This window comes from Martes martes (assembly GCF_963455335.1).
Source record: "Martes martes genome assembly, chromosome: 17".
NCBI classification, from domain to species: Eukaryota; Metazoa; Chordata; class Mammalia; order Carnivora; family Mustelidae; genus Martes; species Martes martes.
In genome coordinates this window covers 32156464-32183435 of record NC_137905.1, presented here as the reverse complement: position 1 = coordinate 32183435, position 26972 = coordinate 32156464, and the positions used below count along the sequence as shown (strand labels likewise).

The window sequence follows — 26972 nt, the reverse complement described above, 5'->3', positions numbered from 1 at the left end:
TTAAAGAATGACACTCGGCTTGTGGTGTTGAGAATAGATTCTGGGGACAGGGACAGAAGCAGGGACACCAGTTGGGCAGCATTTGCTGTTTTCCAGGTGGGCACTGATGGTGGCTTGGACAGTGGCATAGAGGAGGGGACAAGAAGGGGCTGAGCTCTCTAGCTGTGAGTCCACTGGGGTAGACACTGGCCACATGTGGCTATTGAGCACTTGAAATGTGGCCTTGGGATTGGGAATTGTGGTCCGTGATGGGGATCCTGTTCCGAAGACCTAATATGAAAGAAAGAATGTAAAATATCTCAGTAATTTTTTATATTGATTACGTGTTGAAATGGTAATATTCTGGCTATATTTGGCTAAATAAAATATATGATTGAAATGGATTACATTGGTTTTTACTTTAAAAAAATATGGGTACTAGAAGATCCAACATTACAAATACATCTCGTGGGGCGCCTGGGTGGCTCAGTGGGTTAAGGCCTCTGCCTTCGGCTCAGGTCATGATCTCAGGGTCCTGGGATCGAGCCCCGCATCGGGCTCTCTGCTCAGCAGGGAGCCTGCTTCCCTTCCTCTCTCTCTCTGCCTGCCTCTCTGCCTACTTGTGATCTCTGTGAAATAAATAAAATCTTTAAAAAAAAAAACAAATATATCTCGCATTCGTGTGTACCCTCTGGGCAGCGAGTGTTCTACTTCTGTTGTGCTGTTCTGGATACGTGTTCGTGGTCAAGCTAATGGGATTTGTTGGGCAGATTGTAGGGGAGAGGCTTCCAGTGTGATTCTAGAAGTCTGGGCTGAGCAGCTGGAAGGGTGGCGTTAATATTAGCTTGGCAGGAGGAAGGCTGTAGGTTTGCGGGTGGGTGTAGACGAGGAGTCTAGTTGTGGATATGTTAAGTCGGAGGTGTTTTGGGGACATCTAAGTGGAGATGGTGGGCAGGCAGTTTTGGGTGTGCATGTCCAAGATTCAGGGGAGCAGGTGAGGTTGGAGATGAAAATGTGGACGTCGTGCTCAGGGGTGGTATGCCAAGCCTCGTGGCTCCATGCAATCACCTGTCTTCCAAATGACTTCTCGCTTCCAGAATTGTTTTTCCTATCCTTGCAGGTTTATAGATTAGCATTTTTTTCCTCTTTAAGTTGTTCCCTCTTTTAGTGGGAGCCAGATTGGCTGTGTGTGCTCAAGTGTTCGCTTCATCACGCAGCATCTAGTGACTTCTTTAAACTTGTCTTGTTCTTTGGGGGTTTTTCTGGCCCTAACTGTGGTGGAAGGGAGACACCTATGAAACTGTAGTGATCAGTGGAAACCTTCCCACACCATCTCCATCCGCCTTTCTGGAAAGATACTTTTTTTTATGTTATTTTGCTCTCCCCATAGGCAAGGAGGCTCCTCGATCTTGCCACAGTGAAGGTGAATGGGTTGGCTGCCTTCCTTCTACGTCATGTTCAGAAATTGCCAGTCTCCTTGGCCCTGCCTTTTGAAGGTATATACTTATACGTTCTTCTCCGCTCATCAGAAAGGGAAAGAAAAGCTGTATAGAGTCCCGATTAAGAGCAGAACTCTGGAGTGAGACGTATCCTTTAGAATTTCACTTCCTGGCGGTGTGGGCCTCCTTAGGACTCAGTTTCCTGATGTCAAGGATAACAGCCCGCACTAGGATTGAAAGGATTACCATGTGTAATATTAGCGTTAGCTTTTATTACTTCCCGAGCTGGACAGTGATAACTGGAGCTTCACTAGCCAAACTCTTATTATCTGTGCTGAAAAGGATACACTTTTGAGATAGGGCTGTTATCTCTTGATTTCTGCAATTTAGCTACTCACTATCAGAAACTGCAGGACCCAACGGATTGAGATAATGTGGTATCTCTCCTTGCACACCGCCACCAGCCCAACCCAGGGACGGGAGGGGCTCGGATCCCACAGCTGAAACCCGGCAGACATCCTCGCAAGGTGCTTTACTTACGGTATCTGTCCTCGACGGCAACCTTGAGAAATCAGTGTCATTTTTTCCAGTTTACGGATGTGAAAACTGGGGCAAGGAGGGCGGGGGTTGAGGCGGGAAGGAGTGGTCTGGTTTTAAACTGTCTTCACTGCTGCTTCCCCTTTCCTTGGGAGAAGAGAGATCGTCCGTTGTAAAGAGCGGGCACGAGCCTTGTATGTCTTGTTCCCCTGTCACCATAGGGGTTGGTCATTGGCAGTGAGGGCCCCCGAGCTGTGGGTGGTGCTAGCGGAGAGATTTACTACTCTGAGCTCTACCTTCTGGGTAGGAAGCATTGCCTGCAGGAAGGATGGCTAGAAGCCGGTGCTTGGCTCCTTGATGTGCACCGTCTCCCTGAGAACAGGGCACAGACACCAGTTTCCAACCGGGGCTGCATGGCACAGAGCACGGTTCCCCGGGTTGGGCCTTGGTTAATGTCCGCTGTTGATATCACGTGTCGTAACTCTGTGACATGGTGTCAGATTCCCCAGGGTGACCAATCTGAGGTTGACAATTGACCTGTGTTTATTTTTAAAATGAAAGATCCTTGTTTTTCTGGAGAATTTTATATTGGTGGTATCTGGAGAACCTGCGTTAGAGCTCAGGGTATTAGAAAGGAAGGTGTGTGGTTTATGTTATCTATGTTCAGTGCTCCTGGTATATCCAGAGGGCTTTAAGAGCAATGATGCTCATCATCTCTGGGCACAGAAGATGGAACAGAAACAGGGGACAGCTGCTTTGGAGGACCATGAATAGAGCGTCAGTATGCTAAGTGTGCTCTGGGAGAATTACTTGTTAGCTTTTGAGTTGAGAACAAGGGGGCCGGTCTTTGGTCGGGAGCAGTGAAGCCGTGATGCCCAAAGGTCCCCCCACCCTGGGGGCCCTGGACTACCACTTCCCCATTCCCTGAAAGGGGAACCGACTCCTGATACAGAAAGTAGTTTGCTCACGTTGGTTATTAGGATGGTAAAGGAAAAGCAGCAGCCTTGTGGACACACCCCATGTGCAAGAGGGTTGCCGAGGGTTAAGTGAAGAGGATGGGGAAGTGAATCTTGATCAAGGACTCTTGTCCAAGTGCTTGACCCTGGCACCCCACTGATCCCGACACCAAACAGTACTAGGTCCAACTGGACTGTCCAGGATAAAATCCCTGTCTCTTTTTTTTTTTTTAAGATTTTTTTTATTTATTTATTTGACAGACAGAGATCACAAGCAGGCAGAGAGGCAGGCAGAGAGAGAGGAAGGCAAGCAGGCTCCCCGCTGAGCAGAGGGCCCGATGCGGGGCTCGATCCCAGGACCCCGGGATCATGACCTGAGCCGAAGGCAGAGGCTTTAACTCACTGAGCCACCCAGGCGCCCCAATCCCTGTCTCTTTAGTTTAATCACATTTATCTAGTCCCTCCTTTGTAAGTAAGGTAACATACTCACAGATCCTGAGGATTGGGACATGGTACTACTGTTATGCCTACCAAACCCATCAGTATCATGATAATAAACACCATCTTTCAAGAGTTTACCATATGTCAGACTTTGCTCAATTCTACTGTATCTCCTTTCCTCCTGTAACAATCCTTCAAGCTGCGGATTGTCCCTAATTTTGGAGATAAGTATACTGAGAAGGGGAAGGTTGAGTGGCTTGCACAAGGTAATGAGGGAACCAGCTTTCAAACCCAGGCATATCTGACTTCAGAAACTGGGCTGCCAGGCTCTTATACCTTGTGTTTTTCTTTAGAAAGATGCAGCTGAGGTTGGATGGTGAAGAGGCTTCTCGAAGGCCATCCTAACCAATTTGGCTGGACAGGCGTTGGCATGTAGGTCTTCTGACCCCAGCCTGATGCTCTTTCTAATCTACAGCTCTTTTTCTTTTTATTTTTTTTATATTATATTATATATATATTATATATTTATATATTATATATAACATATATAATATATTTATATATTTATATTTATATATATATTTATATTTATTTATATTTATATATATTTATATATATATTTATTTAATTTATTTATTTATTTATTTATTTATTTGACAGAGAGAGAGAGATCACAAGTAGGCAGAGAGGCAGGCAGAGAGAGAGGGGGAAGCAGGCTCCCTTCTGAGCAGGGACCCCCCCCCACCTGCCCCTTTGCAGGGCTCGATCCCAGGACCCTGAGATCGTGACCTGAGCCAAAGGCAGAGGCTTAACCCACTGTGCCACCCAGGCACCCCTAATCTACAGCTCTTCCTGATGTCAGTAGTAATAATAATACCACTAGCAAATATCTCTGGAGTACTGTGTTGGATGCTGAATGAAGCACTTGACATGAATTATCTTAATTGCTCCATGTAAATCCTATAAGGTAGGGACCCCCATTTTCCCACTTCAAGCCTGGGGGGGTGAGGGGATTCCCAGGGTTAGGAAGGTTATGCGACTGTCATCAAAGCCCATAGCTTGCGAGTACAGAAGCCGGGGCTGGCTCTGCTCTCCACACACAGCATCACCTGCCCTCGTGCAGCCCTCTCTCTGCCAGAGCCCATCCTCCCCACTGTCGTACCTCATCAGCCTCTTCTTTGGTCTTCCAGATGCCGCATGTAAGAAGTACATGTCCAAGCTGAGGACCACGATATCTGCTCAGTCTCGCTTCCTGAGCACCTATGATGGGGCAGAGAATCTTTGCCTGGAGGAAATATACACAGAGAATGTTCTGGAGGTCCGGACAGAGCGGGGCCTGGCCGGACTCCCACAGAAGAGCCCTGTGACGCTGGGCCTGGAGGAGCTCTTCGGCACCTGTGGCCACCTCAATGAAGATGCAGACACTGTGCTGGTGGTGGGCGAGGCGGGCAGCGGCAAGAGCACGCTGCTACAGCAGATGCACCTGCTGTGGGCCTCCGGGCGTGACTTCCAGGAATTTCTCTTCGTCTTCCCATTCAGCTGCCGACAGCTGCGGTGTGTGGCCAAGCCGCTGTCTGTGCAGACGCTGCTCTTTGAACACTGCTGTTGGCCTGACCTTGGCCAAGAGGAGGTCTTCCAGTTCCTCCTTGACCACCCCAACCGTGTCCTCTTAACTTTCGATGGCTTCGACGAGTTCAAGTTCAGGTTCTCGGATCGTGAGCGTCACTGCTCTCCAACCGACCCCACCTCTGTCCAGAATCTGCTGTTCAACCTTCTGCAGGGCAACTTGCTCAAGAATGCCCGCAAGGTGCTGACCAGCCGTCCGGATGCGGTGTCCGCACTGCTCAGGAAGTACCTGCGTTTGGAACTCCACCTCAAGGGCTTCTCGGAAGAGGGCATCGAGCTGTACCTGAGGAAGTGCCACCGTGAGCCGGGGGTGGCCGACCGCCTCGTCCGCCTGCTCAAAGCGACCTCACCCCTGCATGGGTTGTGCCACCTTCCTGTTGTCTCGTGGATGGTGTCCAAATGCCACCAGGAACTGTTGTTGCATGGTGGTGGGTCCCCAAAGACGACCACGGATCTGTACCTGCTGATCTTGCAGCATTTTCTGCTTCATGCCTCCCCACCAGACTCAGTGCCCTGCGGTCTGGCACCCGGCCTGCTTCAAGGCAGGCTCCCCTCCCTCCTGCACCTGGGCCAGCTAGCTGTCTGGGGCCTGGGCACGTGCTGCTACGTGTTCTCAGACAAGCAGCTCCAGGCAGCACACATCGACAGCGAGGACATTTCTCTTGGCTTCCTGGTGCATGCCAAGAGCGTTGTGCAGGGGGGCACTGCCCCCCTGGAATTCCTGCACATCACCTTCCAGTGTTTTTTTGCAGCCTTGTACCTTGTGCTTAGTGCTGACCTGTCGCCGTCCTTGCTCAGACAACTCTTCAGTTGTCACGGGCCACACAGCTCGCTGCTGGCCCGGCTGCTGCCCCCCATGTGCGTGCCGCACTCAGAGCACCAGGAGGGCGGCACGGCTGCTTTGCTGCAAGAGGCTGAGCCCCACAACCTCCAGATCACAGCAGCCTTCCTGGCGGGGCTGCTGTCCCGGGAGCACCAGGGCCTGCTGGCTGGGAGCCAGGTGTCCGAGAAGGCCCTGCTCCAGCGCCAGGCCTGCGCCCGCAGCTGTCTGTCCCGCAGCCTCCGCAAGCACTTCCATTCCATCCCCCAGGCCGTGCCAGGGGAGGCCAAGAGCATGCACGCCATGCCTGGGTTCATCTGGCTCATCCGGAGCCTGTACGAGATGCAGGAGGAGCGGCTGGCCCGGGAGGCCGTGCGGGGGCTCAAGGTCGGGCACCTGAAGCTGACGTTTTGTGGCGTGGGCCCCGCTGAGTGTGCTGCCTTGGCGTTTGTGCTGCGGCACCTCCGGCATCCCGTGGCCCTGCAGCTGGACCACAACTCTGTAGGGGACGTTGGTGTGGAGCAGCTGCTGCCTTGCCTCAACGTCTGCAAGGCTCTGTAGTGAGTGTTGCTCAGCGGCGCTGGCTAGGTGTGGGGGAGTGCCGGCGCTGAGGTGCATTGTGGGAGCTCGGCACTGGGCCCTGGCAGTCTGGGCCCCACCACCCCTTCTAAGCAACTCCAGCCCAGCCCTTTCCCCAGTCTGGGCCTTAGTTTCGCAGTGATGATGACCCCATGCTTATGGAGTGTCCTGCCTGTCAAGCGCTGTTACTCACTTCCTACAATTAATTCCTTTCATCTCGGTGAACACCCTGGGCCATCTCCCCGTTATCCTCTGTGTGAGGCCCAGGGAAGCAAAGTCCTTGGTCTACCATGACACCGGAGATGGCAGAGCTGGTTTGAACAGCTCACATCTTTCCGGTGACAAGTCTTTACTCCCCCTAAGCAGGCTGCCCTAGGGATAGATTTTGGGAGCTCCACGAGAACTGTGAAGTGACACGTACAGTTTTGTGTATTATGTGTGAGTTATAGGAACCACCCACAATTTGAAGGTGACTGAGGCCCCATGAGAGATTTTGAGATCACAATGAGATGTGAATTTCAGGATCCAAGAGCTGGAAGGGGCTGCAGAATGGCACCTGCCCTTTTATCCCTCATGTGGTGTGGCCCCCCGTGAGATGATGCCGTCACCTGTACTGCTTCTGGACCCCCGTCTGGAGGTGGGAGTTTCCCCCTTCAGAATGTCTGTTCCAGACCCCATGGGGCCTTCTCTCCACATCTTGGGCCAGGTGCGCGCAGAGGGCGTGCCCAGGTCTGGCAGCCAGGAGGCTGCAGGCTCCCCCACTTCCCTCCCTGCCTTGAAGGGGCATGACCTGCTCCCTATTTAAAACCTCCGAGAAAGCAGAAGTGGTAGCTTAATGTTAAAATCGACTCACAGCCTTCTGGGGTTTTTGGTCTATCTCAGATGACGTTAATTTGACCCTAAGCAAGGGACAAACTTCTCCTTGAATATATTAGGATGGCATACCTTCCCTGAGCCAAAGCAGCCAGATTTTCTTTTTCTCTGTAGCAAACATATGCATATCTGTTAGAAACTATGGTCCCTGTGTTATCCCTTACATAGGGTCCATGCTCATAAATTTATAAATATAATGTAATAATAACACAATATGTAGCATATTTTGTAAATGAACATGTATATTATAGATAGTATATGTTAAGAATATATCAGGAAGAAATAGTCGACACATTTAAATTGAGTGATTTGCAGAAAGTTTAATAAAGGGACTGTTTTCAGAGGCTTGGGCAGCAGTTAGGAAGAGCCTGAAGGGATACAGCAAGGTCCTGGGGCCAGTGACTGTAGGGTGGGGGTAGGGATGGGACTGTCACCCTCCTTAGGCCTGGGGAGGCAGGGCTTGGGGGGCAGAGGCTATAGAAAGCTGGGAGAATGGGGCCCTGTCTCTTCTTCCTCTTTCCGCTCATGCTTTGACCACCCACCCTGGAGTTGGGTGGCTGCTGCTGTCATCCGTGGGCATCAGCTCCTCAGGACCGAGAGCCAGGTTGAGAGGGAAAGTGGATCTAGCCAGGCAAATGACGGTGACTCTGTTTCCCCAGGAAGGAAGAATCCCCATATTTTCACTCAAGAAGTCTGAGGCCTGTCTGTGGGAGTCATTTTCCTGATAAAATATGAATGTTTTTCTGGATGGTGGACCTGTCATTCTCAAAGAGGTCCTCAAACCCCAAGAGGTTGGGAACCACTGGCCTGGTTGATCCTTATAGACCAGTCCACCCATAGAATGAGTGGATCCCCTCTTCTCAGTTAAGGAAAGCCCACATCTCCTGGCATGTGTCAAAGGGCTGAGGGGAGGCTCAGGGTCTGTCTCTATTTTCAGAGGGAGGTGAGGAAGGTCTGGTTCCAGTGCTCAGCCTATAGGTGCAGAGGAGCTTGTGGAAATGCAGATTCTAGGACCTGTCCCCAGTGATTTTCATTCTGTGGGTCTAGGGTGGTCTGTAGGAGCCAGCTTGACTTTCCACGAGCCATAAAAGACCTTGACCAAGTTCTGCTGCTCTTTACTCTCTGTACCGAAATTGCCAGCGCCGTGTGGGAGGGGAAAGGATGCGGAGGTTGCTGCTTGGGCCTTTCCTGTGTGTGCGTGTGTGTGTGTGTGTGTGTGTGTGTGTGTGTGAGAGAGAGAGAGAGAGAGACAAAGGCTAGTGGACGGGGGCGGGTGGGCTCCTCTCTCCCACTTGAAATGTTTCCATGCCAACAGAAATGCTCAGCCTCCAGGAAACGTGTCTACAAAGTGTCCCCATCTAGGTTTCTTTCCACCCTGGCTCTGACTCCCGGCTGCGGGCTTTCACGGTTTTTGGGCTGTGACCCACTGTGAAAGAGAAGGTACAAGCAGGCACACAGCCATCTAAAACTGAAACAAAAACTTCACAAAATGGCTTTCCTGTGTAAACTCGGATACATTTCTGCCCTCTTCTGTTCTTTTTCCCTTTTAATAAAAATGCTGCTAGACCTTCAGAGTTGATTTTATGACCCACCAACGGGTCACGACCTGCAGCCTGAAAATCGGGGCTCTAGAAGCCCGTAGAAGGCATGAGGGGGAGAGAAGCATGCGAAGTCGTGCTCAGGCGTGGGCTTTGGGGCCAGACTTCCGGAGTCCTGATGCTTTAGGCGCCGAGTGACCTTTGCGTGGTCACTCCCCTTGTCTGTGCCTCAATTTCCTTCCCCTGAATGACATCATAATAGTACCTACACGGTGAGCTTTCGTGAGGATTAAATACCTTTACTTTTGGGAAATGCTTAGGTGAGCGCCCACGCATCAGGTGCTGTATGCACACGAGCCGTTCTGGTTATAGGGAAGCTTCTACCCGTTTCGGGTGCTCCCAGGATTTTACGTGCACTGTCTCTTTAAACCCGACCTCCATAGCCAGGTGGGGCTGGGAATGCCATCCTCTCCCTTTTACAGAGGAAGGGAAACAGCAAATAGCCCCGAAATGGCTGCTAAGGATCCGAATTTCCACTGAGAGATCCCAGAGTCCAGGTCGTTAACCTTTAAGTTAGGGTCTCCCGGATCTGCCTGAAGATGGGGATCATGGGCACAGCTGTTCCCATACACAGATCCTGGCCCCCCCCACCCCAGGGAAGGGGCCTGAGAGTCTGCATTCTAGAAACGCTTTCTGAAGATCTGGTGATCAGGCGAGTTTGGTGGGGCGTGTTGCCCTCCAGTATCCACCATCACCTTCAGGGGGGAGGCGCTGGCTAGTGCCCACCACACCCGCCCACCTTGGAACCTTCGGGAACCTTTTGTGAGGCTGCTGTGGAGATCATTTCTGTGTTACCGAGCTGGAAACAGTGCCTCGGGCAAGGCCAGTGACCACCCCCTCCTCCCGCCCCAGGGTCCCAGTGTTCTTTAACAGGAGCTATGGGCGCCCAGCTTGCTGAGCCATCCCCCACCCAGGGCCTGATGCAGCACCCTGACCAGGGATGGGGGCGTCTTCTCTCTTGTGGCGCTCAGGGCCTTCGGTGTTTCCCAGAAACTGGCCAATCCCTGGCACTTTGGGGCCTGAGTGAAAATCTCCTTTGGGGGGGGGTTCTTGCTTCTTTGATTTTTCTCTCATCCTCTCCCTTTTCAGATTTATTTATTTTGTCTTTTTTTCAGCTTGCGGGATAACAACATCTCAGACCGAGGCGTCTGCAAGCTTGTGGAGTGTGCCCTGCACTGTGAGCAGCTGCAGAAGTTAGCGTAAGTCGGGCTTGGGCTGAGGACATCTGTCGGGGCCTCGTGCCCCCAGCCCTGCTCCAGGTTATGTCACAGGGACAGCGGCTGTGAGCTGGGCCGGGGGTGTCCGCCTGGTCAGAGGGTGCGGGCGGCTCCTGTGCGGAGGGAACTGGCCACCCTGGGCTTGGGTGGTCACTGACCACTGTGCTTTGTCACCACGGCTCCTCTTTTTCGGAACCTTCCAGACTCTTCAACAACAAACTGACCGATGGCTGTGCACCCTCCATGGCCAGGCTCCTCTCGTGCAAGCGGAACTTCCTGGCGTTAAGGTGAGCCTGGGCCTTTCCTAGTCCCTGGAAACTGCCTTTCTTCTGCCCAGCTGAGCCCACTTGGTCTGATCTTGGCCCCAGCTTGGCCTCTGCTGGGCTGGTGCTCTCCTGGCCACAGACAGGGCCAGTGTGCCCCCGGAGCAGGGTTTTGCCAATGGTCTGACCTCCCCAGCAAATTCCAGACTGGCTCTTCCTGACCTTTGACCTTCAGCCCCCGGGGCTGAAGAGGGTTTCTAGGACCTTTTCCCTCCCTGTGTCGAAGAGTGTCATGAGCTCTCTGGGGTTACGGAGCTGTGGGCAGAGGCGTCCACAAGTCCCCTGTCGTCACGGCGGTGGCAGCCAGTCATCGAAAAGCTCTCAGAAGGTCCTGTCAGCGCTTGGTGGGTGCCGGCTTTGTGCTCCCTGACGTCTGCGTTTCTGCGGCTCTTGGTCCTCCCGGCTGAACTGGAGTCTCTCTTCTGAGACCATGAAATCTCCTCTCCTGCTGGCCGCTGGCTTGGCCTGGCTTCGCGCACGCTCGCTCTCTCTCTCTTTCTCTGGGAATGCCTTGCCTCCTGGATTTATGTGGCCGTGAAGGAAGGCAAAGCCAAGGATTGCTTTCATCTGTTCTTTCTACGGCCTGGGCTGGGTGTGGGGATGGGAGCTGCCATTTTAAAATTGCTAACTGTGGAGTTCAGGCGCAGGCCGGGTTACTGAGGCCAACCCCAGAGGGGCCTTTCTGTATGAAGGACTCTCTTCGGCCACCACCACCTGCTCCCCGAGACTTAGAATCCTGAGACCTGCTGTGGCCAGAGACCAGGGAGGGCCATGGGGTAGCGGGAAGGTGTTACATGTGAACTTGAGGCCTGGGTTCTGGGCTAGAATAGCAGGAGAGTTGAGAGCATGGGGCTCTGGGATGAGACCAACCGAGGTCTGGGTCCAGGGTCCCTGAGATTCAAATCCTCATTTGCTGCATGACCTTGGGTCTTCCCAGTGTCTCTGACTCTGTTTCCCCTTCTGTAAAACGTGGATAATAATGACAGCTTCCTTGTAGGTTGTTACGATGACAAAATGAGTTAACATTTGTAGAAAGCTGGCAGAATAGACTCAATACTTCGATTAGTGAGCTCAGTGGCTAAAAGATGGTGTATAATCACGAAAGTTCTCCATATGTATGTCCAATGGTAGGTCAGGCCTCTGAGGAGGGATTAGATGTGCAAGAAATTTGTTGGGCAAAATGCCAATGAGGAGGACCGGGGGAGGGTGCTGGGGGAGGCTAGGAGAGTCAGCAGACCACAAGGCAGGTCTGGCCCTGAGTGAGGGGGAGAGGGAGGGAAAGAGGGCTGGGAGGAAGTGTCATGGCTTTCAGTGCTGTTCTGAGAGCAAAGATGGCGGTGCCCAATCCTGCCGCCGAGTTTGCCCAATGGGTCTCAGGTCTCCCGGTCACTGTCTGGGAGCCACCTGTGGGAAGCGGGCCTTGGTACAGAGGTGACCTTGGGTTTGCCAGCCCAGCAGCAGGGCCCTTAGTTACAGGGCCTGTGGTAAGAGGTGTGAGAGGCCACCACGCTCCTTCTCGAAGGGGATGATGCTGCCTTCCCTACGGCATTGTGAGCTACAGTGGCTTCATAGGTCTGATAGTTCTCTTTAAAGAGAAGAGTGTATTATTAATTCCAGGAAGCCTGGGGTTGTGAGCAAGAGTTCTGCGGCCCTCCCTGAAACTCTCAGAGTAATCTAGATGTGGCTAAAGCCTCCCCACTCCAGCCCCTGCTCGGCGGGTTCCCCTTCCCTCTCCCAGTGGCCTGGGCCTGTCCTCTTTCCAGAACAGGTGAATGCTCCCTCCAGCCGCAGTGGACCCAGGAAAGCTGAGGGAGCATAGAGTCTAGCCCCAGCCTGTGGCTGACACGGGAGGAAAAGGTGTGACCGTGAGTCACCCTCCCTTCCCTGGGGAAACCGCCTCTGAGGACACCTGCCTGTTGTGCCTCCTGCCTGTACCTGTCACACTACTTTGCAAAACAGGTTTCCCCCACTTCTTTCCCTTTGTAGCTGGGAAATGAAGTAGCGGGAATCATTACTAAGTTCCCCCAAACAGGAATAGAAAAGCACAGACGCTCCCTGTTGGGCGGGCAGGAGCGAGAGGACAAGATCCTGCGTCCTACAGGGAGGTCCTCAAAGCTTTTCTCCATGTTCTGTGTCTGGGACACACTTTCCCCACCAGCCCCTGGCTTTCTGGGCACTCACATCCCCCTGTGCCGCGCTCTCTTAGCCTCCCTGCCTTCCCTTCCAGGCTGGGGAATAACCACATCACTGCCACAGGAGCCCAGGTGCTGGCCGAGGGGCTCAGAGCCAACGCCTCCTTGCAGTTCTTGGGGTAAGTTGGATTCTGGGTCAGAGGGACCTGCGTTGGGGTGGGGGGATTGGGGGACTTAGAGGTAGGTGACGCATCTCAGCCAGAAGGCCCCGGAGGTGGTGGGAGAGAGTGGGTGGCCTTTGGCTGCTTTGGTGTTTGTCTTTCACTCAATAAACAGGAAGTTCAGGATGTCAGGTGGTGGTGGCGGTGGGGGTTGGTGGTGGTGGTGAGCAGTGCCCATGAGCCGGTGGCCGCAGGAAGCCCTCTGGGCCTCGCTGGGGCCAGGGCCGTGGTTCTGGTCTTCGCGTGTCCGTCAGAACCACTTGGGAGCCTCCGAAGAAGGCCATTGCCTGGGCCCCTCCCTAGACTGATTAAATGAAATGCCGAGGTGTGGGGCTTAAGGATCGGTCATTTTAAAAAGCTCCACAGCGGATAGGCAGCCAGAGAAGCAGGGAAAGAAATGGAGGTGGACAGGGCTGGAGACTGGCCCCAGCGTGGGAGGGGGGCTGCGCCCGGTCCTTCAGAGCAAGTGTCGCCATGGGGCCGGGCCAGGCCTTCCAGGAAGGGCAGATGAGTCAGATGCGGGCTGGGGGGCTGTCCCACAGAACACAGGTCCCTAAGAGAGTGTTGCTGGGGTGGCGGTGGTCGGGGGGAGGTGGTTTCCTTTGGTTGCCCTGCAGAGTGACCACCCCCCCAGGATGGCATCCGTGCAGCAGCCCCTCCTGTCCCGCCTCCCCTGGCATGAGCTAGGGTCTGTTGGATGAGGAATGGGAGTTTGAAGACCCAAGGCTCTAAGAAGAGAGACTAAACCCTTAGGGCACAACCCATTTCATAGGCAGGTGAGCTGCCCACAGGCTCGAGAGATCAGCTCCTTTCCAAGCTGCATGCTGAGCCCCACGGAGTCCAGCACAAAGGTGGCCCCAGCTCCACCAAGCCATCTGGGCTTGGGGTCACAACTAGTGGATTGGGGGGGGGGTGCATTCTCTTTCAACAGGTGTTTCTTAAGGCACCTGTCTGGACCAGGCACTGTGCTCAAACCTCTGGATGATGTCCTCTGTTGGGAACTGTTCTCAATATTGGTTTTTTTCCTCTTGCTTAACGATAATCTTTCATACCCCAATGACCTCGTTTTTGAAAGACAAGCTGCTTAGTATTCCCTGGGCTGGATGGCTATAATCTATTTAACTGGGGCTCCTCTTGAGACACACTGAGGTTGTTCCAGGGTTTGGTTTTTTTTTTTTTTTTTTGCTGTTGTAGGGTTTTCTGCAATCTCCCTGGGGCACAGAGCCGTTGTTGGTCCATAGCCAGGGCTCGGGAAATATCTACCCGATGAATGAAATCGCAGCAAACCTCTTAGTTTGGCCAGCTTTGCTCCCGTGTGCCCAGCCAGGTCTGGGCTCACTTTCCGTGTGTAAAACAACCAGGTCACAAGGTCTGAGCTGGGCGCCACCTTTGAAAAGGGAAACATCCATCCCAACCCAGGGGGTCTAAGGGGGGACGACCGCGGAGGTGAAGGAGTTTGGCACCATTTAGGAATGGGGAACGCTAGGGAGGAGCAAGAGAGAGAGCTGGTTTGTGGGAAAAGAGTGAGACTTGTTTTGGGTGGTCCTGGAGGATAGTTAGGGCCTGGGAGTAGCAGTCACTGGGAAGCTGCTTTGACCTAAAGCTCAGGAAAAATGTCACAACCCTATGAGTTGTCACCGAGAGGGAGTTCCCTGTCCCTGAGGGCCTGTGCTACTGTTCTGTAAATCTGACTGTTTGTAAATCTGGCTGAAAAATGTCTAAATGTAGTTTGGCCATCCCTCCAAAAATGTGGAGGCGGGTCTGCTGTGCTGGGACCTAGGATCCCCACTGAGACCCTTCTGGAATTGGGTGGTCCTAGCCCCTCCGGCCGGGTCATAGAGGGGAAGGGCACTCCTCATGCGGGTCTAGAACACATAGCAGTTACTCACAGACCGACTGACAGAATCTGTTGGCCTTTTTAGGTTGTGGGGCAACAAGGTGGGTGACGAGGGGGCCCAGGCCTTGGCTGAAGCCTTGGGGGATCACCAGAGCTTGAGGTGGCTCAGGTAAGCTTTGGGGTCTGCATGGCTGTGGGGAGCCAGCATGAGGAGGGAGGAGCCTGGGCCAGATTTGAAAATCCTTCATTTGCTTCAACTTTATTTTTACCCCCTCCCCCCACCCTAAGAAAAAAAGACCCTTGGATTTGGAATCAGGACAGTTGAGTCTTTCTGGGTGACTTTGGGGTGTCCCTTCTCCTCTCAAGGGTCTTGATTCTCAAGGGCAACTATGTGGCTCAGTCAGTTAAGCATCTCGCTCTTGATTCGGGCTCAGGTCGTGATCTCAGGGTCGGGAGATCGAGCCCCATGTCCGGCTCTGCACTGAGCATGGAGCCTGCTTAAGATTCTCTCTCTTTCCCTCTCCCCCTCCCCATTCTGTCTCTCCTTCTCTCTGTCTCTCTTACCAAAAAATTAAAAAAAAAAATTCTAAAATGGGTCTTGATTCCTTACCTATAAGTTGAAGATTTGGGGCTGCCTCAGATATATTTTATCTCAAGGACCAACTCCCGTCCATTATTGGCGGCTGCCCAGGACATCATGTCAGGAAGGAGTCTAAGGCTGCTTCCTGGGCTTCACGAAGGAGAGCACGGTCATCAATCAGTCACGTCCGAGGTGAAACGGACTAGGGAGTAGGGCCATACGTGTCGTGCATTTTGCCCTTCTTGGCTAAGCTGATCTTGGAGGTCCCTCCCGGCCCTGACATGTTTTCAATCCTTGATTTCGTTCAGCCTGGTGGGCAACAACATCGGCAGCACGGGAGCTCAAGCCTTAGCATTAATGTTGGAAAAGAATGTGGTGCTGGAAGAACTCTGGTGAGTGAGGGGAGTTGCTGGGGGCGGGGGGACGCCCTGCTCTAGGGAGGCAGTTAACAGCCTTTCTTCATTCCCGGGTCTCCTCCGTGGAATAAAACAGGGCTGGATCATCAAGCAGTTGGGCTTTTGGGATTGTCTTTCTCTCTGTCCTGGGTGGCATGAAGCATATGAGTTTGTGTCCTTCCTCCATGTGGCAGAATGGTGGGGAGCAGAGACTCTGGAGTCCAGCCGGCTGAGCTTCCAGGCCAGCTGTGATCTCCGGCAAGTCATCTAACAATCCCTGCATCCCAGGTTTCTTACCGAATGAATCTGGGGACACAGTAAAATGAGGGGATGACTGCTTCGAATGGTAAAGCATATGTTATTGTACGCAAAATGTTTTTATTCTTTTCATTTTTAAAGATTTTGTTTATTTATTTGGTGGAGAGAGAGGAAACATGAGCAGAGGGAGAGGGAGAAGCAAGCTTCCCGCCAACTGGGGAGCCCGGTGCAGGGCTCGATCCTAGGACCATCGAATCATGACCTGAGCTGAAGGCAGTCGCTTAACCGGCTGAGCCACCCAGGTGCCCCTGTTTTGTTATTTCTTTTTTTTTTAATTTTTAAAATTTTTAATTAATTAATTAATTGATTATTTTTTAAAATTTATTCGATAGACAGAGATTACAAGTAGGCAGAGAGGCAGGCAGAGAGAGAAGGAAGCAGGCTCCATGCTGAGCAGAGAGCCCGATGCGGGACTCGATCCCAGGATGCTGGGATCATGACCTGGGCTGAAGGCAGAGGCTTTAACCCACTGAGCCACCCAGGCGCCCTGTTTTGTTATTTCTAAGTCGAGTATCTAAGAACACTGGAAAGTAGAGTGAGGATCACCTTGGAAGGTGGAGCGGGGTTTGGAACAAGTTAAAAGGTGAACTGTAAATTGTACTTACATTGCTGACCTGAAACTGATTCTAGGTTTCCTGTCCTTTAGATGCCACTAGTCTGGTCTCCGTATGACGTGTTCTGGGCAGTCCCTGATTATATCAGGGAGATCAAATGCTGATTTCTCCAGGAAGTGGAATGGCATTGAAACCTCTGATCATTGTCACAAAATGGATATTTTAGTGGCCTTGGCTATCAGCAGGGTTCCGTACCTCTGCTGACAGTCCCATCGGTTATATCCAGTTTGGACTGTACCCTTTGGAAATTCTCGTTAGAGGCAGGTCTCACCCTTGGGTGTATCAGTTATGATGACATGACTGGGTTGCAAGGGAGGAAAAACTCCATGTTCAGGGGCTCAAACCAGTAAAGGATTTATTGTCTTCATGACGGACCAGTCTGGAGGCAGGGGGCGTGGAGCTGGTGTAATGGCTCCAGCAGGCCAGCAGGGGCCGGAAGACGCTGTCTGTCTGTCCCTTCACATCCTCAGCCTGTGGCTTCAAGGTTGGGTGCCTCATGGTCGCCAGACGGCCTCTGTACCCGCAGCACTATTTCTGTGTCCCCAGATTCAGTCTGTATATCCAGGAAGGGCAGGAGGCACAGGCAACCGAGGTTTCTGTCTTTGAAAGACTACTTCCAGAAGCCCCATCTGCCAACACTTGGCCATGTGGACATCACTGGCCAACCTGGCCATCGTGGAGAGTGGGAAATGCAGCTTTTTTTGTTTGTTTGTTTGTTTTTGAATCAAACACAGGGCTGCCTAAATAGAATAAGGCTTCCATGAATAAGAAACAGAAAATGGCTGTTAGGTCACTGGGACATGAGGAAGCCTGGGGTGAATTCTCTCCCAGAGACACCCCCAGAATGAAAACCTTCACCCCCAACTCTCCCTGTTCTCACTTTTTCTGTAAATGTAGATTTTTCGGAAGTCGGCTTTTCTAACTGGGGGGGAAGCAGGTTAATCCTTATTGACATCCTCTTCCCTAATAAACGTTACCATATCAACCGGGTTTTCTCTCTTGCTCTTGCCAGCCTGGAGGAGAACCGTCTCCAGGATGAAGGTGTGTGTTCTCTTGCCGAAGGACTTGAGAGGAATTCAAGTTTGAAAGTTCTGAAGTAAGCACCCTGTGAGCAAGAGCTGGGATGACAATGACTGGCCTGGTAGGGGGGCTGGGGGTGGGTGAGTAATCTGGGCAGCTTCCCACCTGGCTAATTCAGGGATCCCCCAGACACAGAGGGGGGTTCCAGTGCAAGTTGTTTACTGGGGAGGTGGTCCCAGCTCACGATGCTGAGAGGTCAGTGACATGACATGGGGGAGGACACGGACCCAGGAACAAGGGTGTCATCGGGCAGTTATGACCCTGCTTATCACCAAGGGCAGCAGGGGCTCACACCTGCTGTGGGAGCTCCGGAAACCCCTCCCCAACCAAGGAGCGAGGCAGCCGGGGTATTTATCCACCAACTGCTTGTCCTGCGTCCATGTGCTTGTGGGGATATGAATTTTCTAGGGCTTCGGTTTGCCCTGCACATGGCCGAGCACACGCCAGGGGTCTGTAGAAAGTCCTCCGGCAGAGAGTGGAGGTTTTCCCAGCAAGCAGCCCCTGGAGTTAGAGGTGAAAGTTGAGGGCATATGGATGGGTTGCCGATGGCATCCACTATGGGGTTTACAGGACTTGCCTGCCCCCTCTCTGGGGGCGGGGGTCATCTCTAGCTCAGGCAGATGTCTTCTTCCATCATCGCCAGTGGTTTCTCTTGTGCTGTGCAGGGAGGCACGCTTGCCTTTATTCATGGGTGCATTCATTTATTTCTTTGTTGTGCATCCATGCCAACATTCACCCATTTATGTATTGATGCAAGAAATATTTCCGGAACACTAACTGTGCCAGGCACTGTTGGAGGCCCCGAGGATAGAGTGGTAGAAAGAACAGAGCAGGCTTCAGCCCCCTTAGCTCTTCGGTTCTAGTGGGAGAGGCAGATAATGAACAAGTAAGCAGATACACAAGATGATGTATAAGGGCTCTAAAGAGAATTCAAGGAAAGATGTGTCTGGGAGTGTCTGGAGGGGCGGGGTTGCAGCTGCCTGGGCAAGGCCTCTCTGGGAAGGTGGCATTGGAGTTGAAACCTGAATAACCAGAAACATTATTGCTTTTGTAATGCTGAGGTCTCAGGAATCTGCACCCCAAGTGGACCAAACAGCAAGTGCAAAGGCCCTGCTGCAGAAAAAAGCTTTATGGTTTTGGGAAGGGCAGGCAGGGCCTACATGGTTGGAGGGGAGGGTGGAGGGGGGAAGGGGCAGGGTGGGTGGGGCACATAGGCCTCAGAGCCATGGGAAGGATCTGGGGCTTTATTCTAGGGGCACTGAGAAGCCTTGGGAGGATTTTAATCTGGGCAGTGACCTGATCTGATTTACATCACAACGAGATCATACTTGCTGCTTTGTGTAGAACAGATGGGAGAGGGGTAAGATGGAAGGGGGGAGACAAGACAGGAGCTCCTGCTGCCTTCCAGGCGGGAGATGCAGGAAACTTGGATCAGGCTGGTGGTGGTGGAGAAGGCTGGTGAAGGTGGGTAGGCTCTGGTTGAAGGTCCTGCGGAGGGTTCAGGAGCCACCAGCTGAAGGGCGGCAGCATTGGCCAGAAGTGTTGGTCATCCCTAGTGGAGGGGCCCCCCTCGCCCCTCCAGGACAGGGACAAAGGATGTGAGGAGGAGCCCAGCTAGGGGTCATCACTGGCTGCTGTATGGGCTTCCCAAGGATGGAACCGTACCTCCTGGGGTACCAATGGTCTTACTGGAGAGGGACAGCCTCAGATGGCTCCTTGTGCGACAGGAAGGGTGGCATCCACCCTGGCAAATGTGGCCCATGGAACACGCTCGGCTTCAGAGGCGGGCAGACAGCTGCCTCTGGGAGAGTGTCTGCTTTGCTGCCAGCCCGCCAGCCACTCTGGCAACACTTGTTTGTGTTGCTTTGCAGGGGCGAGGAAGTTGCCAAATGTTTGGGGGAAAACACTTCCACTCGTCACTTGGGTGAAACCGAGCTGGGAGGACTGGGGGATGCCTGGATTGTCTAAGGGGGGACGCCAGGCTTTGCACATGGGAGAGGGGGTCTGGCAGTAGTACCTAGTTTAGTACTAACCAGGTGTGGACCTGGCATGTTTGTCCTCCGTCGCTGTCACAGACTTAGCCCAGGCGACCCCAAGGGCTGCCAGGGATAGCAGCCGGCCTTATTGCCTGCTGCCTGGTTGAGAGCCTTAGAAGGAAGCTCCCCTGAATTCCATCATCCCTCATGGTTTCCCCATTAAAGTGAGCTTCTTGGGGCACCTGAGTGGCTCAGTCAGTTAAGCATCTGAGTTTGCGTCAGGTCATGATCTTGGGGTCCTTGGATCGAGCCCCACATCAGGCTCCCTGCTCAGAGAGGGGTCTGCTTGTCCCTCTGCCCCTTCCCCCTGCTTGTATTCTCCCTCAATTAAATAAGTAAAATCTTAAAAAAAAAAAAAAAAAGCGAGCTTCTTATGTATCTTAGGAAAAAAAAAAAAAAGAAAGGAAGAAAGAAAAAAGGAAAAAAAAAAAGCCTGCTTCCTTCTTTTTCCAGGCAAAGTGACTACTAAACGTTGGTTCAGTGCATGGGCTCTGGCACCTGATGGGTTGGGTTTGGACCCTGGCTCCAACATTACCCACTGTTTCTCTTTGGATTTGTGTTTCAGTGGCACTGAGTATAAAGGGGGACAGGTAATAATGGGACCCTGCTCTTAGGGTCGTGAGCGTCACTGAGCTGACGGAGGTATTGGGCTGGTGCGTTGTAAGAGTTCAGCAGATACTGGCCCTTCTTATTATCAGCATTGGCTTTGGGGCTGCTTCCTGGATGGTCCTGAAATCCTGGAGGAGGCCGACACTTCCTGGAGATGTTTCGAAGGCCAAGCTATGAGCTAAAAGAACGGCAAAGGGTAGTGGCTCTTCCCCCATTGTCCCTAACAGTGTGCCTTCTCCCCTCCTAACTGCCAACCTTGTATTTGCTCAAATCCATGTCCCCGTGTCCCCCATCTGCTCCCCAAATGGAAATATTGCCGTCCATTGATTGTGTCCCATCAGTTGAGTACGGGGCCAAATGCACCATCATTCCTTTGTTTTAACTCTTAAACTCCACAAGGTAGGTGCTCTTTTAGGTCTTACAGAGGAAGACCTAAAGGAAGTTGGGATTAATTTGCCAGAAATCAAAAAAGGAGCAGTATAAGCTGGATTGGAACCCAGAGAGTAAAACACACATACTTAACCCCTCATGCCAGATCTCCTTCCAAAGGGAGTAGCTGCTCGACTAGATACATGAATCCGGGAAATGGAGGAGAGAGAGGTGCATTTCCTTGGGGGCTTTGAGCCTTTGTGGATGAGTTCTTTGGCAACCTCAGACAGAAGAGGGACATGTCAAGGGGGCAGGTGGGCTTCTGTAGGCTGGCCCCCTCCCAAAGCTGCCTTTAATCGGACAGGGCCAAGAGGAGAACCAAGCATCCTTGAAGCTCACCCTTCCGTCTTCTTCTCCAGGCTGTCTGACAACTGCATCACCTACTTTGGGGCAGAAGCCCTCCTGCGGGCCCTGGAAAGGAATGACACCATCCTAGAAGTCTGGTAAGGCCCCTGGGCCATCCCCTTTACCTCTTTGAGCCTCCCTTTTCCAATCTGTAAAATGGGGCCAGGAGAAAGAGGGAACCTGAGCATTTTCCCTCTGGGTTCTGACATTCCATGCCCTTCTGCTTGCAGTGGATCTCATTTCTGTCTGGGGAAGATGTTTTCCCATCTCCCAGCATGGACCAAGTGGTTCATTTTTAAATCCTGAGTATTCAGGAAGGTTTCTGTTCCGGGTGACAGTGCAGGAAGTGGTGTGGTGGAAGATGGACATGGACACATGAGCCTGGGGGCATTGCACCTGCCTTCTCAGGTCAGGGCTATTGTCTCTGGGTGGAAGTGACATTGGCTGGGGCGGGGGAAGAGGGTGGGTGGGGGGAGGGAGGTGCTGTTGCACAGTGTTTCAGGATCTTTATAATTAAAAGCCATGTTCCTTCATGTGTTTGAAAAAAACACTGAGTCTCACCTTCAGAGATATATGCTCCTTCCCTCCACGGATATATTTTTCACTCCCAGAGTAAGTACAAAGGTTTCCCCTGATTTGGCATGTAACGAGTGAATGGCCCACTGTACGTGTTTTGGGCACTGAGCTACAAGCCAACCTTTCAAAACTAGGAGATTCCCCCATGGAAATCTATATTTCTGAGTTTTCTTCCCAAGGCTTCCAATTCTGGGTCCCCATGGAAAATGCCAGCAAGTAAGCAGAGTAGAGTAGGGCTGACCCCACTGAGCTGGGCAGACCAGCTCATGCCCACCCATATCCAGCAAGCCTGGCCTCTTGCACCAGGCCCCTTTGACTGCTCTATGTGGCCTGTCTCGTCCCTGAAGCTTGTAACCCCTGCTTTGCATATGCTGACGGACCGGTCCCTCCCTCAAAAATCATATCAAGACAACAGCGACAATACATATTTGATGATGAAGTTAAGAATAAAAACTTGTCGGAGTCTGCCCCGGGAAGAGATTTTTCCTTTCCATATGATTGCGTAAGCCTTGTAGGCCGTGAGGTCCTTGGGTCCTGGGCAGAGCGTGGGTTTTTGTTTCCGTGTTTGTTTTAAACCATCGCACAGTCATAGGAAATGTCACATTCTGCGTCCAGGGGGAAGAAGCCAGCATCGGGTTGATATTTTAAGGGTTCTGATGTTATTTGCCACCTGTTGGCAGGACTTGGGAGGGCATGAGGGTTTGCTCATTGCATTCTTGGTAGATTCTGCTGTTGCCTTAAAAAGAATCGCCGGCCTTGGGGAGTCAGGACCGGCGAGGTCCAGGGCAGATTTTCTCTGCAGAGTCACAAAGTCTTGCTTCATCACACACATCTAGGCCCAGGTTTAGAAAGTAGCAGCCTCCCATTAAAAGCACCATCCTGGCTCAGCACTCATCCGAACCTCTCTTTGCTTTGTCCCCTTTAGGCTCCGAGGCAACACGTTCTCTGCCGAGGAAGTGGAGAGGCTCGGCCAGAGAGACACCAGACTCTTGCTCTGAAGCCTGGGGGCCAATGTTGCTCTCAGCGTGTTTGCGAACAGGCTGCGGGTTTGGACCCCTGAAGGTGGATACAGAGCCGTGTCCTGCCCAGGTCAGGGCTGGTGCGGCGGGTCGTCTCTGTTCCAGCAGAGGAAGGAGCAACAGGGTCCTTCAGAGCATACTTTTCTGCAGCCGATTTTGCGTCCGGTTCTGCCCAAGATTCAGTCCACGGAATGTAGCAGAAGGAAGGGCAGCTCCTCCCTGCCTCCTGCTGATCTGACACAGGACAGCGGGGCCCATGGATATTATAGCATCATTGTGGGTTCGAGACCTGGATCCGTAGGAGAGGCCCCTTCCCACCTGACTCACAATGAGGAGGGGGACTCAGGATGCAACTTTCTGCCAGGTTTTAACTCCTGGGTGGTCATCTCTCCAGGCTGTTCCCCACATCTGGTCCCTCCCCCCATTCTGGATCCCCCTGCACATGGGAAGGATTCAGAATACTGGGTGTTTTCAGCTTTGATATTTAGAGCCACAAATGCAGGGTGGGAAGGGCTATAATTTACCTGCTGTCCTTCCCGATACTTAAGACATTATTGAAAGGGGACACGTGACAGCCATTTAGTTCCCCCAGACATTCTGGATTTTTTAGGAAAATAAGACCACACTACAGCTGATATCTCACACACACTTTTATTTCCTGGGAAATCAATTCGTCTTCAGTTAAGCTTTTGGAAGCTGCTCTCCACCCAAATGCAGTGTTTTAGAATCAGTCCTGGCCAGGATTTTGACCGATCCCCCCAGGGCTCTGGCTGGTGCCTGAGAGAGGGACTCTGACAACAGACTTCCAAAATAGATTCAGAAGAGGTGGTTCAGTGTTACGTGATAGAAAGTTATGGATCAGAAGTTTACAGGGGCAAGATCAAAGACTTTTCCTTATAAGACAGATGTTTTCCTAGGTTTTTTTTTTCCCCCCAAATGATGCATGTTGAAGCCTCTGTCAACTGTCAGGTGCTGTGCAAGTGTTATTACTTAAACATTATTATTTGTGAACACTGGTTAATATTTACAAACCACTTTGTTTTATTCTCCCCAGTTTGTTTTTTATAAAAAATACAACCACGGATTTTACGCTGTAAATAGTCACAGTGACGAAAATGGTGGAGAGCCCTCCCCCCACCTGAGCTGTCTTCATTGTGACCAAATATTTAAACAAAAACATTCCTGAACATTGTCAGATATTAAAGCAGCAGTTTTCTACTTGGAGGGGGAAGAATGATGTTTGGACCAGAAAATGTATTGTTTAGGGCAAAGGTGATTCTTAGAACTAGGCCTGCAAACAAAACGCTCTGGGCTTCGGCTTAGAAAGGTCTAACTCTGTGTGAAGTCTGAGGCCGTGCGGAAGTCTCGTGGTGCCCTGCGGAAGTCTCGTGGTGCCCTGCGGGGTGGCAAGTCCAATGTGGGCTCCAGGAGTCTTTAGCAGGAGAAGGATGGAGAAGGTTCTGGAACAGCTCTTCTCAGCAAGCAGCCTCCTGGGAAGGTCTTGCTGAAATCATTCTCAGCTGCATTTAATGAGCTCAGGGGGCTCCTCACCTAAGTGAGATCGCTCCCTGGCCAGGTTTTGTGGGCCTGCTTGCAAAATGTGGCGGCATGTCCGTGGGCTCCCGCGTGCGGGCTCGCCTGTGGGCTCTATGCTCGTGGTGTTCGTTTCTGTCCAGTCCACTGTTCTGATACAGAAGATCAGGAGGTGGGGATCGATTAGACCTGCTTTCCCTGAGGAGTCAACACAGCAGTCTGTGCGTGTGGCAGCATCTTGGATTGTAAATTTCATTTTCCTGAAATTCCTTCAGCAGTGATTTATGGGCCAGATATGGTAGGAGCATCGGTGGGTGAACAAAAGAGACACGATCCCGGTCCTCAAGGCATTTAGGTTGGTGAGGAAGGGAGAGGTGGGCAGAAAACTAGTGAACTGGAAGATAGAGAAAATAATGTCCACGGTGGTAAGTGCTAGGAAGGAAATAAACAGGGGCGCCGGGGTGGCTCAGTTGGTGAAACGTCTGCCTTTGGCTTGGGTCATGATCCCAGGGTCCTGGGATTGAGCCCCATGTGAGGCTCCCCCCTCAGTGGGGAGCCTGCTTCTCCCTCTGCCCCTCCCATCCACTCACGTGGGTGAACTCTCTCTCTCTCTCTCAAAAAAAAAAAAAAAAAAGGAAATGAAGGTTCAAGATAGAGGGGAATCTTCAGATTTGGGATTGAGCAGAGATGCGTAAGGGTTGGGACCCTGAGAATGAGGAGGGCCTGGCTTTGCCAAGAGTCAGGGGGCTTGTTCACCAAGGACAAGCTTCAGGAAGACCTGTCATGGAGAAGAGCCCAGTACGTGTAGTAGCCTGAATAACGGCCCCAAATATTTAACTGCTCCTTCCCTGAGCCTGTGAATGTTGCCTTATGTGGCAAAAGGTACTTTAAAGATATGATTTAGGGGTGCTTGGGTAGCTCTGTTGGTTAAGTGTCCAACTCCTGATTTTGGCTCAGGTGATGATCTCAGGGTTGGGAGATCGAGCCCCACATCAGGCTCCCTGCTCAGTGGAGAGTCTGCTTGAGATTCTCTCTCTCTCCCTCTGCCTGTCCCCCCTTCAGCCCCCCCCTCAAAAAAAACCCCAAAATAATAAAGCTGTGATTAAGATGAGGATCTTGGCTGGGGTGCTGAGTGACTCAGTTGGTTAAGCATCTGCCTTTGGCTCAGGTCATGATCCTGGGGTCCAGGGATCAAGTCCCACATTGGGCTCCCTGCTTCTCCCCCTGCCTCTGCCTCTCTCTCTCTCTCTCATGAATAAAGAAATAGAATCTTTAAAAAAAAGATGAGGTTCTTGGGATGGGGAGATTTTCCTAGATTATCTAGATAGACTGTATTTGTAACCACAAGTGTTTTTATAGGAGAGAGGCAGAGGGAGATTTGACACAGAAGAAGAAGGCGGTGTGATCGCTGAGGGAAGATGCTAGACTGCTGGCTTTGAAGGTGGGGGAAGGGGCCCCATGGGGGCAAGGAGTGCAGCTCTGGAAGCTGGAAAAGTCAAGGACACGGAATTTCCCCTAGAACCTGTGGAAGGAACATAGCCCTGCTGTCACTTTGATTCTGGCCTCCAGGACTGTAAGAGAAGTAACTGGTGTCATTTTAAACCACCAAGTTTGGGGTAATTTGTCACAGCAGCCACAGGAGACAAATACATTTAAGGCAAACTAAGGGGCAAGTGTCGCTACATGGGCTCGGAGAGGTAGGTAGGATCAGTTCACGAAGCGCCTAGTTGACCATGGCCAACGGCTTGGGCTTGATCTTAGAATAGTAACCAGCCATTGCAGAGTTCTAAGCAGGGTCCAATGTGACCCAATGACATTTAAAGAAGACCTCTTTTGCTCCTGGTTGGAGAAGGGACTGGAAGGCATAGGAGAGGGACGAGCAGAAAAAGTAGACAGAACCACCTAGAAGCTATTGCAGGTGAGATAGGCAGTTGTTTTAATGTGGGGTCAGCAAAGGTGGAGAGAAGAGGACGGATTCCAAAAACATCCTAGGAGTTGATTCCCAAAGGCTAACAAATGGAATGGTTGAGAGAAGAGGGGGAGGGGAGACTCAAGTCCCCTCAATTTTTGACTTGAGTAACTGGGGCACACCATCTTGGAGATCAGCTGGGAAGACAGATGGGAAGCAAGCTTGGAAGTGGGAGGGACTTTGTTTTGGATAGTCAAGTTTGGGATACCTGAGCGACGTCAAGTGGAGACACCAAGTTATGCCCTGAGTCTGGAGCCCGTGGGAGAGGTCACTGCAAGGTTTAACAGCGTGGGTGTCCTCGGCCTCTAAAGGGCGATGGGCTCATTGGGCTCGGATGTTATAACCCAGGGAGAGATTATGGATAAGAGTTTAAGAGGGCCCAGCAAAGTGTGCCGCTGGGACCTGGATATGTCCTTGCTGTCAGAGCTCAGAGTAGGAGCTTCTTAAATTTCCAAAGTCCAGCAGATCCACCAAAAGCCTTCTGGGCCCAGGCAGGTGACTTGTGAACAAGTTAGTTCGACTTCCAGAAATCACTTTGCAGAACAGGAACAGATACATTCCAGATTTGTGGCTGAAAATACAAAATTTTTCTGTGCAGGGGAAAAAAAAATGTACCAGAGTAGGAGAATTTTTTTAAAAAAGAGCTTCAGAGTTTCAATTATATTCACCATCATCCTAGAAGAAAAAAAAAATGTCAATCTGAGTGTTACCCCCACCCCCCACATAGCGCCAAAACCAGATACTGGAACGAATATACCCCGCAGAAAGTGTGGGAGGTGGAATCACATTCCGAGCAGGCTGAGTTGAGACTACATACAGCATCATTTCATTATTGCACCAACACATCTTCACGCCTCCATCCCCACTCAGGAGATGGGCGCAGCCCAGCGG

The 26972-nt window shown here is 51.8% G+C and overlaps 1 protein-coding gene across 1 annotated transcript in view; it reads left to right on the top strand.

Moving 5' to 3' along the window:
* Positions 1-22558, top strand: part of NOD2 (nucleotide binding oligomerization domain containing 2) — a gene marked incomplete at both ends in the record, with an annotated part of 28772 nt that extends 6214 nt beyond the window's left edge. Inside the window, 10 exons of the mRNA XM_080829237.1 lie at positions 1370-1475; positions 4543-6358; positions 9964-10047; positions 10269-10352; positions 12616-12699; positions 14664-14747; positions 15467-15550; positions 17498-17581; positions 20999-21082; positions 22486-22558. Of these exons, the coding sequence (XP_080685363.1) occupies positions 1370-1475; positions 4543-6358; positions 9964-10047; positions 10269-10352; positions 12616-12699; positions 14664-14747; positions 15467-15550; positions 17498-17581; positions 20999-21082; positions 22486-22558 (2583 nt within the window). The remainder of the gene's footprint in view (positions 1-1369; positions 1476-4542; positions 6359-9963; positions 10048-10268; positions 10353-12615; positions 12700-14663; positions 14748-15466; positions 15551-17497; positions 17582-20998; positions 21083-22485) is intronic.
* Positions 22559-26972: the final 4414 nt, after the last annotated feature.